This window comes from Hemitrygon akajei, chromosome 9 (genome assembly GCF_048418815.1).
Source record: "Hemitrygon akajei chromosome 9, sHemAka1.3, whole genome shotgun sequence".
In the NCBI taxonomy this organism is placed as follows: domain Eukaryota; kingdom Metazoa; phylum Chordata; class Chondrichthyes; order Myliobatiformes; family Dasyatidae; genus Hemitrygon; species Hemitrygon akajei.
In genome coordinates this window covers 121896290-121910634 of record NC_133132.1, presented here as the reverse complement: position 1 = coordinate 121910634, position 14345 = coordinate 121896290, and the positions used below count along the sequence as shown (strand labels likewise).

The 14345-nt window shown below is 38.0% G+C and overlaps 1 protein-coding gene across 4 annotated transcripts in view; it reads left to right on the top strand.

Annotated features, from left to right (window-relative positions):
• Positions 1–14345, top strand: part of LOC140733505 (rho-associated protein kinase 2-like) — a 227023-nt gene that overhangs the window by 171522 nt on the left and 41156 nt on the right. For all 4 annotated transcript variants that reach the window (XM_073056925.1, XM_073056922.1, XM_073056926.1 and 1 more), the window contains exons 16-22: positions 1549–1655; positions 2093–2252; positions 8799–8959; positions 9199–9383; positions 11695–11764; positions 12405–12508; positions 13369–13555. In XM_073056925.1, coding sequence (XP_072913026.1) covers positions 1549–1655; positions 2093–2252; positions 8799–8959; positions 9199–9383; positions 11695–11764; positions 12405–12508; positions 13369–13555 — 974 coding nt within the window. The remainder of the gene's footprint in view (positions 1–1548; positions 1656–2092; positions 2253–8798; positions 8960–9198; positions 9384–11694; positions 11765–12404; positions 12509–13368; positions 13556–14345) is intronic.

Below are 14345 nucleotides of genomic sequence, written 5' to 3'. Positions count from 1 at the left end.
TGTACTTTACCTCCCAAACCGTCACTCCTTTTAATTCCAGATATATCAAAAGAAAAGATCTGAATGTGCTATTAATTTTCCTGAGAAAGCACTGAGATGGGTGATCTATTATCAATTTCTATTCGAAGAGTGAAGTTAATTGTGTACCTTAACTATAATGAAAACAGGAAATGCTAGGAATATTCAGCAGTTAAGATGACATCTGTAGAGGGAGAAAAGAATGTTTCAGGTTAAGAACATTTTGATTAAAACTGTTTCCTTAAACTGTTCAATATTTCAGTATGAATATTTCTGAGGCATTATAAATCAATTATAAATTCATATGACTAGTGTATTCATATGTTTCTGATGGCTTTCAGTCTTAAAATTGGGTTCCTTATTTGCTTATTAATTGGAACAAGTAGTAGTGTAGCAAGTACAAAACCACGGGTATTAAATCAAGTGCTGAAATAACATACAGGTGTACCCTTCCCACTTCCCCCAGCGCCTGGTGTTAGGACCAATTAATTAATTGAAATTTCACCCTTACAAATTTTGTTTATCACCTCCTAATAATTTGAAGTACAGAATCAAATTCAGTCTTACTGAATTTATGTTGAAGAGTGGAGGCTAGGAAAAGTACTTTTTTTTCCCCCCTAGCTTAAGTTTCTTCACAGTAATGAGAAATTGCTGATATAGACAGTGTTTTTCATAGAACACAACCTTCCTGGAAAGTGGAAGTTGCCTGATTGTACTTTTAATTTATAAAAGGTAATTTCTGTAAATTTCTTCCATTAGTAAAAATAACTGACATCTTTACAGCATTTAGCCACTTTGATTACGTGACTTGTTATTGTTGAGGTCTCTGTCAGTCAGAGTTGACCATGGATATTGTGTCCTAACTGTCTAGATATACGAGCCTGGGCAGTACCAAATGGAGAGCAAGCTGTTGCCTCTGTAGCAAGCTCCCCTTCCCACATATCTGAAGAACCAAAAGGAATGACGAAGACCGATACAGTTTGGTACCAGCAGCATCGCAAGAATTGCCAGTCAGCATTGAACACAATGTAGGACTGCCTTAGGGACTCCAGCTCTTGATTTTTCCCTCAGGATTTACTCCTGAAGTCTTCCCCAAGAATTGGTATAGCCACAAAGGTTTGAGATCAGAGCTTTCCTTATCCTAGATGAGCTGCCAGCCATGACTGACGGGCCCTACCTGTCTGAAGCAACTGGTTTTAAGGCACCAGTAACCGACCTTTACCCCTTCTCCTGTCAGTAGAAACGGTTCTGCCGGGCTTGGTAGCTCAGGAGCTGGACTTGGTTGTCAGAAGCTATTTAGGTGCATGCCATTGGGAGCATTTAATAGGTAGTGGGAGCTTGTCACCATTACTAGCCCTGGTTATTAACAACCTTAAGAAACCATTATGACTACATGCAAATTAAATTGCTTCCTCTTTAATGTAATTGAATTAAGAATTTCATTTGGAAAAATGTATTTTTCCTGTTTTTGTTTTTCAAGTTGATGCATCAATGGTTTATTTAAGCTCAACTAACAAAAGTTTTTTGCAGGGCGGATTTCATCAATTGGAGATGAGCTGAAAAACACTAAGAGCATATTGTCCAAAACCGAGATGGAAAAGAGACAACTACAAGATAAACTAACAGACTTAGAAAAGGTGGGGCAGCTTTTATTTTCTTGTCAGAAACTTAATGTCACTAATTGAGGTTTTATCAAATGCATTCTCTCCCTTTCATTAAGTAATGTTTTCTGACCAATTTGTGCCTCAAGGTTCAGGAGTGGTTTAGGAGTACTTCAGTAGTACGGGTGAGATGCCTTTCTGGCACATTGGGTATTGACTTGCCAGAAATCATGTACATATGTATAGCATTTTTAATGTAGATTATTATATGACTTTTGCAGTAAACAATGCACATGTATGCTGTTGCTCTTATCACTGTAGTATTGTATCTGAAATATTTTTAAATGGAACAATTCCATTACTCAAATGAAACACTAAAAATCAAGATATAAAAAATTTGTGTTCAGAGAAAGGAATTTTGCTGTTGAAGATGTTTGTAGCTTGTCTAATTTCTTGTGTTGATTTGTTTACAGGAAAAAAATAACATGGAAATAGACATGACATACAAACAAAAAGTGTTGCAGCAGCATCTAGAGCAGGAAGAAGCTGAGCACAAAGCTACAAAGGCACGGTTAGCAGACAAAAATAAAATCTATGAGTCCATAGAAGAAGCAAAATCGGAAGCCATGAAGGGTAGGTTTTTGCGATAGGAAATCATTTGACCTTGAGGAAACAATTCTGTCCCCAGACGCTCAAATTTTTGAGATGTTGCTGGCATCTTCCACAGTGAAGACAGACATAAAATATACTTATTTTGTCCCCCATTTCTTTGTTCCACGTTACAGCCTCGTCAGTGGTCTGATGATCCACTCTTGTATCTGAAAAATATTTTGGTATCCTCTTGTATATTTTTGGCCTGCTTACCTTCATATTTAATTTTGTTTTTCTCCTTATGGCTTTTTAGTTGCCTTCTGTTGGTTTGTAAAAGCTTCCCAATCCTCTATCTTCCCACCTTTTAGCTCTACTGTACGTCCTCTCTCTTGCTTTTTGCTGTGCTTGACTTCCCTCATTAGCCACAGTTGCCTCATCCTCCCTTCAGAATGTTGCCTCTTTCGGATTAACTGATCCTGCACTTCCAAATTACTTCAAGAAACTCCATCCATTGCTGCTGTACTGTGAGCCGTGCTACTGTCCCTTTGCAATCAACTTTGGGCAGATCTCTCTTATACCTCATACTCAACCGTGATACTGATTTTAGCTTCTCCCTCTCAAACTGCAAGTGAATATTCTCATGTTATGAATACAATCTCCTAAGGGTTCCTCTACCTTAAGCTCCCTAATAATCAAATCTATTTCATTACATAGCATCAAATCCAGAATTCCCCTTTCCTAGAGAACTCAACCATAAACTACTCAGAAAAGCCATCTGGTAGGCATTCTACAAATTTTCTTTCTTGGGAACTAGCACCATCCTAATTTCCCCAGTCTACTTGCATATTGAAATCTCCCATGACCATCTAAACATTATCTTTCTACATGATTTTTCTGTCTTCTGTTGCAATATGCATCTCACATCCTGACTACTGTTCAGAGGGTCTGTAAGTAACTCCCACCAGCATCTTTTTAACCTTGAAGTTTCTTAACTCTATTCACAAAGAGTCTTTATCTTTTGATCATATGTCATTTCTTTCTAAGGATTTGATTTCATTGTATTGTTAACAAACCCAACTCACACTCTCTATCTCACCTGCCTACCTTTTTGATCCAATGTTTATGCTTGGATGTTAAGTTCCTAGCTGTGATCTTCTTTCAACACAACTCTGTGAAGCCCATAATGCCATTCCTGCCAGTTTCTAACTGTGTTGCAAGATTACCTACCTTATTTCATATACTACCTGCATTCAAATATAACACCTTCAGCCCTGTACTCACTCCTGTTCTTTTCAATTTTGTCTCCATGTTGCTTGAAGTTAAATCCTTAACCCTTTCTAAATTTTTTGTCTTTTTTTTATTGGAGGTTACAGTAACTACTCCTGTACTCAGTTCCATACTTTTCCAAGCTGTTGAACCCCACCCACCCACACCAGTAATCAGTTTAAAGTGTATTCACAGCCCTGGTTATTTGATTCACCAGGATCCTGGCCCCAACATCGTTCAGATCAAGCTTGGCCCATCATAATTGCTCCTACCTTCCCTAATACTGATGTCATTGTCCCACAAATTCAAACCCACTTCTTCCACACCAAACTTTGAGCTATACATTAATAAAATTACTCTCTGATTTTATTAACCTTAAGCCAGTTTGCACATGGCTCAGGTAATGGTCTGGTGTTCATTACCTTTTTGGTTCTGGTGTTTTAATTTAGTCCCTAGCTGCTCAAATTCCCTCAGCAGAACCTGTTTACTTTTTCTTCCTACATCATTGGTACCACATGGACAATGACAACTGGATCTTTCGCCTCCCACTCCAACTTTTTCTGCAGGTCATATGAGGTGTTCGATCCTGGGCACCAGGCAGACAACACAACCTTTGTCCTTCTGATACGATGTGTATTTCCTTGGCTGATTTCGTACTTTGAGTTACTCCCAATTTGTCTCCCTTTCTACCTTGAAATTGTTTATTCTTTGTGAATGTTTTGTGATCATGTAACATTTTTGGATATTGTGCTTTCAAGCCCAATAAACAACTGATGGTTTACAGGAGGAGTAGACCATCTGGCCTATTGAGCCTCTTCTGCCACTTTATAAGACCATGGCTGATCTGACCGTGGACTCATCTCCACCTACTTGCCTTTTCCCTATAACCCTTAATTTCCCTACTATTCAAAAATCTATCCAACCTTGTCTTAAATATATTTATTGAGGTAGCCTCCACTGCTTCATTAGGCAGAGAATTCCACAGATTCACCACTCTTTTGGAAAAGCTGTTCCTCCTCACCTCCATTCTAAATTTACTCCCCCTAATCTTGAGGCTGTGCCCCCTAGTCCTAGTCTCACTTACTAGTGGAAATAACTTCCCTGCCTCTATCTTATCTCCCTTTCATAACTTCAGATGCTTTTATAAGATCTCCTCTCATCCTTCTGAATTCCAGCAAATACAGTCCCAGGTGACTCATTCTCCTTATAGTCTAACCCCCTTATCAACCTGGGGTGAACCTCCTCTGCACCACTTCCTAAGTCAGTATATCCTTCCTCAGGTAAGGAGAACAGAGCGGAATGCATTACTCCAGATGTGGCCTCGTTAGTGACCCACACAGTTGCAGGACGGCCTCCCTGCGCTTAAGTCCAATCCCTATAGCAGTGAAGGCCAGCATTCCATTTACCTTCTTGATGGCCTGCTACACCTGCAAACCAACCTTTTGTGATCCATGCACAAGTACTCCCACGTCCTTCTACACAGCAGCATGCTGCAATCTTTTATCATTTAAATAATAATCTGATCTTCCATTTTTCCTTCCAAAGTGGATGAATTCACATTTGCCAACATGGTACTCCATCTACCAGACTCTTGTCCATTCATTTAAACTATCTATATCTAACTCTCTACAGACTCCACAGTCCTCTGCATAATTTGCTTTTCCACTCAATTTATGGTCATAGGTACACTACACTCAGTTCTCTCTTCCAGATTGTTAATGTATATTGTGAAAAGTTGCAGGCCCAGCACCAACCCGTGGCATACTGCTCACCACTAATTGCCAACCAGAGAAACTCCCATGTATCCCAACTCTTTGCTTTCTATTAATTAACCAATTCTCTATCCATTCTCATACATCACCCCCAATTCTGTGCATCCTTATCTTATGGATAAGGCTTTTATGTGGCACCTTATCGAACGCCTTCTGGAAATCCAAGCAAGTAGAACATAGAACAATACAGCACAGTACAGGCCCTTCGGCCCACAATGTTGTGCCGACCCTTAAACCCTGCCTCCCATATAACCCCCCACCTTAAATTCCTCCATATACCTGTCTAGTTGTCTCTTAAATTTCACTAGTGTATCTGCCTCTACCACTGACTCAGACAGTGCATTCCACAAATAACATCCATCTGTTCTCCTTTATCCACTGTGCTTGTTATCTCCTCAAAGAACTCTAGTAAGTTTGTCAAACAGGACCTGCCTTTGCTGAATCCATGCTGTGTCTGCCTGATGGATCCATTTCTTTCCAAATGCCTGGCTATTTCTTGTTAAATGAAAGTTTCAAGCATTTTCCCAACTACAGCTGTTAAACTAACTGGCCTATAGTTGCCTGCCTTTTGCCTGCATACTTTCTTGGAACAGTGGTATGACATTCACCGTTTTCCAATCTGCAGGGACCTGCTCAGAATCCACAGAATTTTGGTAAATTATCACCAAAGCCTCAACTATAACATCTGCCATTTCTTTGAGTAGCCTGGGATGCATTCCATCAGGGCCAGGGGACTTGTCTACCTTCAGGCCCACAAGTTTGCTCATCACTACCTTTTTAGTGATAGCTATTGTATCGAGGTCCTCACCTCCCATTGCATCCATATCATCTCTGTTTGGCATGTTGGATGTGTCCTCCACTGTGAAAACCGACAGAAAATAGTCATTCAAAGCCTGGCCTATTTCTTCATTCCCTCTTCTCCTCCTCCAAGGGACCTAGTTCACTTTGGCCACCATTTTCTGCTTCATATAATTATAAAAACTTTTACTATCTGGTTTTATATTTTGTTCTAGTTCATATTCATTATTTATCTTCCCTTTCTTTATTGCTCGCTTAGTGATTCTTTGCTGCTTTTTAAAGTTTTCCCACTCTTCCAGTTTCCCACTACACTTGGCAACTGTGTACGCACAAGTTTTTAGTTTGATATCTTCCTTTATTTCTTTAGTTATCCATGGCTGGCTCTCTCCACCCTTACCGTCCTTGCTTTTAACTGGAATATAATTTTGTTGACCACCGTGAAAAATCTCTTTGAAAGTCTTCCACTGTTTCTGAACTGTCCCACCATGTAACCTATGTTCTCAATCTACCCTGTCCAATTCCTCCCTGATTCCATTGTAGTCTACCCTTGTTTAGGCACAATGCATTGGTTATAGATTGAACTATTGCTTCTCCATTTGCATAAGAAACTCCAGCATACTGTGATTACTCTTTCCAAGAGGATCCCTACCTACAAGATCGCTAATTTTACCTGTTTCATTGCACAGGACCAGGTCTAAGATAGCACATTCCCTTGTAGGTTCAGTAACATACTGTTCAAGAAAGCTATCATATATGCATTCTATGAAGTCCTCCTCAAGATTGCCTTGACCAACTTGATCCATCCAGTCTATGTGCAAGTTAAAGTCCCCCACGATAACTGCTGTTTTATTCTGACATGCCTCAGCTATTTCTCAATTTATTGCCTGTGCCACTATAATGATATTATTTGGCGGCCTGTAGACAACTCCCACCAGTGATATTCTTTTTTCCCCTTTACTATGCCTAATCTCTACCCAGATGGATTCAACATTCTGCTCCTTAGATCTTATATCGTCTCTCGGTATTGCCCTGATCACATCCTTAATTAAGAGCGCTATCCCACCTCCCTTACCTTCCTGCCTAAACTTCTGTATTACCTGATATCCCTGGATATTCAATTCTCAATTCTCTCCACTCTGCAACCATGTTTCTGTAATGGCCATTAAATCATATCTCTATACTGAATTGTGCCACAAGTTCACTGACTTTGTTGTGAATACTACAGGAGTTCAGATGAAGTGCCCTTATTCATTGTGTTGTTAAAATTTTAGTAATCTTTCTTATGTGTACTTGACTCTTTTGCACTTCACCTTTACTTTTCTTTTTTAACTTTTGCTTTTACTTTATCCATACTTCTCCAGTCTGTTGGACCCATTTCCCTGCTATTTAGTTTAAAGCCCTATCCACAACCTTAGTTATGTAATTCTCCAGGTATAGCTTTTAAAATTATGTGACAAAATTGACTGACAAAGATACATATGGTGCTGTGTACTTGTAGAATTGGTCTCTCATTTGAGCCCCTCCTCCTCCACTTTCTCTCAGCATCCCATCTCCTCCCCAAACTAAACAGTAGAAGCCTTATTTATTTTTCAAAATTTTAACTTGGGAAAACATAATGAGGGACTTCTGCTGTAAATGCTAATCTCTTGCACAAAGCAAGGATGATATGTGCAAAGATACAATTTTTAATATAATTTTAATACTGTATATTGCTTTCATGAGTGAGATCCACTCAGGGAATGGATCTGTATGTGCAAAAGATGATTCAATGTGATCGCAAGGCATTCCAGAGAAGACCTGGTAGAAGACGCACTGATGAGAGAAACTCGATAGAATCTCAAAAGTACACTGAAGCTTTGTACACTGTACAAACTTTGTACACTTTGTACAAACAGAACAGCAAATGAGTAAATAGTTTCAATAGTCCCAAATACAGTTTACTTCGACTTTCTGCATGCAAATATATAGCTGTAGAATTACGTATTTACAGTGGGAGCACATCTCTAATGACAAGAGCAACTTTGTTAGGAATATAGACATCCAGAACAGATCTCTTTTATCAGTGCCTTGAGAAAGAGCCCTCTCTGGATACTGCCTTTATCATAGATTGAAAAATACTTATAGTTTGTCCCAACTGGCTCGGCCTATTCCACAGCTTGCCTTTAGATTTGAGTGAACTTAAATATTTCATAGTCTTTAGCTTGGGATTTGTATAACAAATAGATAGATAGATAGATACTTTATTCATCCCCATGGGGAAATTCAACATTTTTTCCAATGTCCCATACACTTGTTTTAGTAACTAGTTAACTAACTAGTTTACTTTGTTAATTTTTTAAATTTAATTTAATTTTTTTAAATTAGTTAATTTGTTAACTAGTTGAAAAATTGTTAATTGAAACATTGTGTCTGCACTTTGGAGCTTTAAGAAATTCTTCCCATACATTTTTTGTATATAAGTTCCTGTCCGGAAAGAAACCAAAATTTTGCTTCCAGATTCTTTCTCCTCATTCCAGTTTCTAATCAATATAAAATGACTTGATTTTCAATTTTCTTTCTGTAATACTGCACCAACAACCTTCTATCGACCCTTACCTCCATCACCCACCCAATAGCACTTTAGAATAGATTTGTTAGGACCTGGGAACTCTTTCTGGGGTATTTCCTTTTTTTGTTGCAATTCCTAGTGTTTCATGGGATATATCTGTATTTAATGGTACTAATAGTTTCCTTTGTAACTGTACTTTATCAGAAATGGAAAAGAAACTGCTGGAAGAGAGAAGTTCAAAACAGAAAGTTGAAAATCGTCTTCTAGAAGCTGAAAAACAGTGTTCAATGTATGACTGTGATATTAAGCAAGCACAGCAAAAAATAGAAGAATTGTTGAGTCAAAAAGAAAAGTTAACTGAGGAGGTGAGTAGCACCACAGATGCTAGGCTAAGATTTGTTTTATTGTGTTTGCATCTGTACTGCAATCATGCCAAATTGAAACATTCCAACAATAACTTTGTACATACTGTATAAATTGAGATTATTTGATTTTTGACATGTGGTTTATTGGTGTGATGTGCTGAACAATGGATAAATTAGCCAATGCATAGTTCAGGAGCAGTGAAAAACTTAAATGTTGGTTCTTTGTGTTTCATTTTCAGGTCAAAAACTTGTCATTGAAGATAGAACAGGAGACTCAAAAACGTAGTTTAACTCAGAATGACTTGAAGGTGCAGACACAACAAGTAAATTCTCTGAAAATGTCAGAGAAACAGCTGAAGCAGGAGATAAATCACTTGATGGAGACTAAACTGAGTCTGGAAAAACAGATAGGAGAACTGCGAAAGTAAGTTTTTCTTTCTCTGCATTATTAGCCATTAAGATCCACGCAGTAGCGAACTTTAGGAACTTAACAATGTAGCGAATTTGGAGCACCCTGCTTTGCAGATTTGATTTGGGCAAAGTGGATTGAAAAGTCAAGATGCAGATAAACTATCTGAAGTATTGCCAGTTGTATCCAATTACACTGAGTTTGGCATTCTGTCCTTGTACTGTCTGATCCACATTGTCACTTTTGTATGAAAGGTTGGAAAAGTGAAATAATATATAGATGGGCTAGTCTGCTGCACCTTTCATAGATCAGTGCTGACACAAATAAGCTTCAAATTCCTTGGTGCCACATTTCCAAGGATCTCACCTGGTTCATAAACTCTTCCATCCTGATCAAAAAGGCACAACAGCACCTTTATTTCCTGCGGAGCATCAAGAAAGCTCACCTCTGTCCCAGGATACTGACGGACTTTTACGGCTGTACCATTGAGCACATACAAACCAACTGCATCTCAGTGTGGTACGGCAGGTGTTCCGTATCGGACTGCAAAGCACTCCAGTGTGTGGTGAAAACTGCCCAGCGGATTATCAGCACCCAATTGTCCACCATTGAGAACATCTACCATAAATGCTGCCTGGGCAGGGCGAAAAGCATTATCAAGGATGCATCTCACCCTAACCATGGACTTTTTACTCTCCTCCCATCCGGTAGGTGCTACAGGAGCCTCCGCTCTCGCACCAGCAGGCACAGGAAGAGCTTCTTCCCTGAGGCTGTGACCCTGATGAACCTCACATCACAGCGCTAAGCAGTATTGCACCCGTATTGTACTGTCTCAGTACTTTTATATTTGTGTGCTGCAGCACCTACCTTTTATTTGCAGTTATTTTGTAAAATAACACAAATATTCTTTGCATTTCTGGTTAGATGCTAACTGCATTTCATTGGCTTAGTATCTGTACTCAGCACAATGACAATAAAGTTTAATCTAATCTCATCTAAAGATATGCTACTACTCAAGTCAAATACTGTGGATAAACTAGAAATATACTGCAAGGTGGGCAGCTGCTTTATTTTAGAGACACTTGTTGAAAGTATGGCTGTGTTTGTATTTGTCTGTTGAGTTTTATCTCCAAGATGTTTCTTAGGCATTTTGGCAAGCTTCCACTGAGTATCAAGCAAGAAATTCTTTCTCAAAATAAGATTATTTTAAACCATTTATCTCTAATTTAAATCCAAATGAGAAGTATTGTCTTAACTTTATTTTTTTTATCCACTGTGAGGTCTTCCCGAACAGTCAGTTGGAACCAAAGAAATACCATAAAACTTCCTATAAATATTTAGAAGGTGATGGCAGGCCTGGATGTATTTCCTATATATTTTTATTCTCCAACATAATTCAGATAGTACTGAAATACTTGAGGTAGCTTCTTGTGTTTAAGTTATAATTGTGACATGTTTTATCTTGCAATTAGTTTGGGAACTTTTAAACATCAGAGTGTTTGTAAGGTTTAAAAACCATATGTCCATTTTTTTAAAAACTCATAAACAGTCCTCTGCTTGCAAGATTGAATAGGCGACCAAGAATATTAGTTTATCTTCTGCAGATATAAAGCTTTAAACAGTTTTAACCTTGATATACAAAAATACTGCCAATCATTTCCTTGTTACCTCAAGTTTTTTGGTGCTTAGGTGTCTTTTATATTTGCAGATTGAGGACTATCTGGTCTGGCTTAAAGAAAAGGGCAGTTAAAATTGCCTAGCAGGTAAAGGAAGGTTTTCAATGGGCTTCCTTTAGTCATGGATAACATTTTTCAAAGAAAAATACTCTTATTTCTCCTGACCTTCCAACCTCCAATAAACATACACCCGATCACAATCACAACTAGTTAAAAATCTTTCAAGCTGTGGGGTTGTACTTGAATGCTGTGCATCTAAAAAAGGGTTTAGGTAACCAAATTTTAATTGAGATGCCAGCTTTCATGTGCCGTATCTTCAAATACTCAGTGCTTATACCGTAATTGAATTTAGATATTGTTTACTGGCAGGAATAAGGGTTTTTAAAGTAAGGCAATTCTTCAGTTTGGCTTCCTTTGAAGCTACTTTCTTTGCATTGAACCTGTGGTTAAGTTGTAATTTTTATTAAAGGCTGGTTTGGGTTTGTGCTCCTTAAAACACTGAAAATGTATCCATTTGTGGTTTGGGTACAAGTTTCTTCGAAAGTGTCAACCAAAGTTTAAAAGATAACAGAAACCTAAATCTCAAGTGTATGTTTCTTTTTCTGTTCTTCAAATTGTAATTTTGCTTTTAATTATATCCACAATTACAGAGAGCGCCAGGATGCTGATGGTCAAATGAAAGAACTTCAGGACCAGTTGGAGGCAGAGCAGTATTTTTCAGTATGTATTGCATTTTTAACTTTAAAGTGAAGAAAATTTGGTGTGATGAAATTCGACTCATCTTTTCAATAGAAATTTTAAATAATTTTTATGTTTTAACATTAAAAATAGTTACAATAAATGGATAGGTGCAATTGAGAAAACCATTTTCCTAACTTGACTACGTAAAAGAACGGGTGCATTGATTTAAGCTGAAAGGAAGAAGAGATGATATGTTCAGCCATTGCTTTAGGCAACTGATAGATCCAGGACTTGATCTTAGGGCTTCATTCCTTAGAGCATAGGAGACTGAGAGGTGATCTTATAGAGGTGTATAAAATTGCATAAATTGAGTGAATATACATGATGTACTTCCCAGCGCGACTATTTTTAATACAAAGTATGGTATCTGTGTGGAATGAGCAACCAGAAGAAGTGGCTGAGGCAGTTTAAACAACTTTGAAAACGCAATTGAACAGGTACATTGAATGGAAGGGTTTAGAAGGTTATTGGCAAATGGGTCTAACTTGGATGAGACATCTTGGTCAACATGGACAAGTTCGGTAGAAGTCTTGTTTCCATGAAGTATGGCTCTCTATCTCTACAGTTTTGTTTTAGTTTATTTTAAACCTTTAAGTATTATTGTTTTTAAATTCTGCAGACTTTGTACAAGACTCAAGTAAGGGAGCTGAAGGAAGAATGTGAAGAGAAAAGCAAACTTTGTAAGGATTTGCAACAAAAAATGCAGGAGCTGCAGGATGAGAGGTGGGAATTTAACTCAGTTAAACAAATGCACAATCTTGCATATTTTACTTAAAATGCAATCTAAATTATATAATTCTAATTCTCCATTTGGAGAAGTAGAATTTTAATATCCTGGCTTTCCTCACTATGTGGAGATATTTTTAACAAATGTGTAGGGCTTGCCTTGTGACCGTAAAGCATCCCAGAGTCCAGGGATATAGAGACTTCTAAGGCACACTGTCTCTGAGCAGTTGTTAAAGCCTTGACAGCAGGCAAAATCCAGCCCCTCTGCTTTCTCAAATATAAAAACGGAAATCCAATTTTTTGAGGGAGGAAAACTTCACTTTGCTTGATATTGACAGCCTTCAGATCCCCATAGAATTTTAGGAGATCCAATATAAATGCTGGGGAATCTTCATGTCCAGCGACCCATCACCTTATTATGTGGAGTTCAGCCATAGAGTGTATTGGCAGTTGACAGTGGAATTGTTTTAAAAAAAAAACTCAAGATGGTTCTTTATTATACAGCTTGAAGTCAATTAAAGCGCTAAATTCAGTGATCATTTCCAGTGAGATCTGGCATATTATTTACCAACTTCGAATAGGAAAAGTTCAAATCAAAGCTTTAAATTTCTGGGTAATGTTTGCTATGTAGTTGCAAAAAAAATGCTTGGAAGAAAAATAACCGGGAAATAAAATGTTACTATGAACTGCATCTGAAGTTTTGTGGGAAAATGATAAAAAGATTGCTTATCGAAGTAGTGGTTGGCTAGATTTAAAATAATTTATTAGTTTTGTTTCAGAATGGGGTTTCATGAATCAAATCCTAAATTTCAAATCTAATTATGCTGTTGTGTTGTTTCTTGTTTGCTTCTCGACAGAGATTCTTTGGCAGCACAGCTTGAGATCACACTAACGAAAGCAGATTCTGAACAGCTTGCACGCTCAATTGCAGAGGAACAATATTCTGATTTAGAGAAAGAAAAAATTATGAAGGAGCTTGAAATTAAAGAGATGATGGCAAGGCACAAGCAGGAACTGGTGGAGAAGGATGCTACTATTGCATCTGTGAGTCACTTTATCTAAAGCTATTGTATGGAATTAATTATAATATCTGGTGACACTAAAGTGTTTTATTTTTGCCCAGAACACCTCAGTCCATCCTACATTTAATAAGAAATTAAGTACATCATATGCATTGTTCATAATCTCTAAAATTGAGGTGGGAATTTATTTGCCAACTTTACGTGGAAGTGGTTGGAAGAGATAGTGGAATAGAATAGGTTTGGTGAAGGTCCAGTTGTCAGGAAATTTGAAAAGCTAAGTTTGCTCACATCCTTTCAAAGCTAATGCTAGAACCAAATGATCACTTTTAAAATAATTTTCAGGCGGCAGCTAGCTGGGTTTAAATGGCTTGCTAGTCATTTGGCATTGAGACAAGTTGTGGATATGGAAGTGCGATTAGTGAAAGTGAAAAAAACATCAGTGTTGGCAGTGTGGGTATGATGTGGGATTGGGTATACTGGAGCCCAAAGTAGAGTTCAAACAGGAGTGCAGTAGAGGACCTAGGAGATCAGAAATCTGGGAAGACAGCAGTGAAGCACACAGAAATTTCAGTGGGGAACTCAGGGTTAGCATCAGAGTGGGTTACAAAGAAGTTGGGTGTGAGAAAGATCATGTGCACAGGAAAGAAAACAGAGGAGTTCCCAGCAACATGGAGATCCATGGCAAGCTTGAAAAGGAAATTGTGATTTTGGAGAAGACTTAAAAACATTGTAAGACTATTGAATATTCTGAGGACTTGATACAGATCAAATTTTCCATTTAACACTATGTCATTTTGAAGCCTTTGTGATTC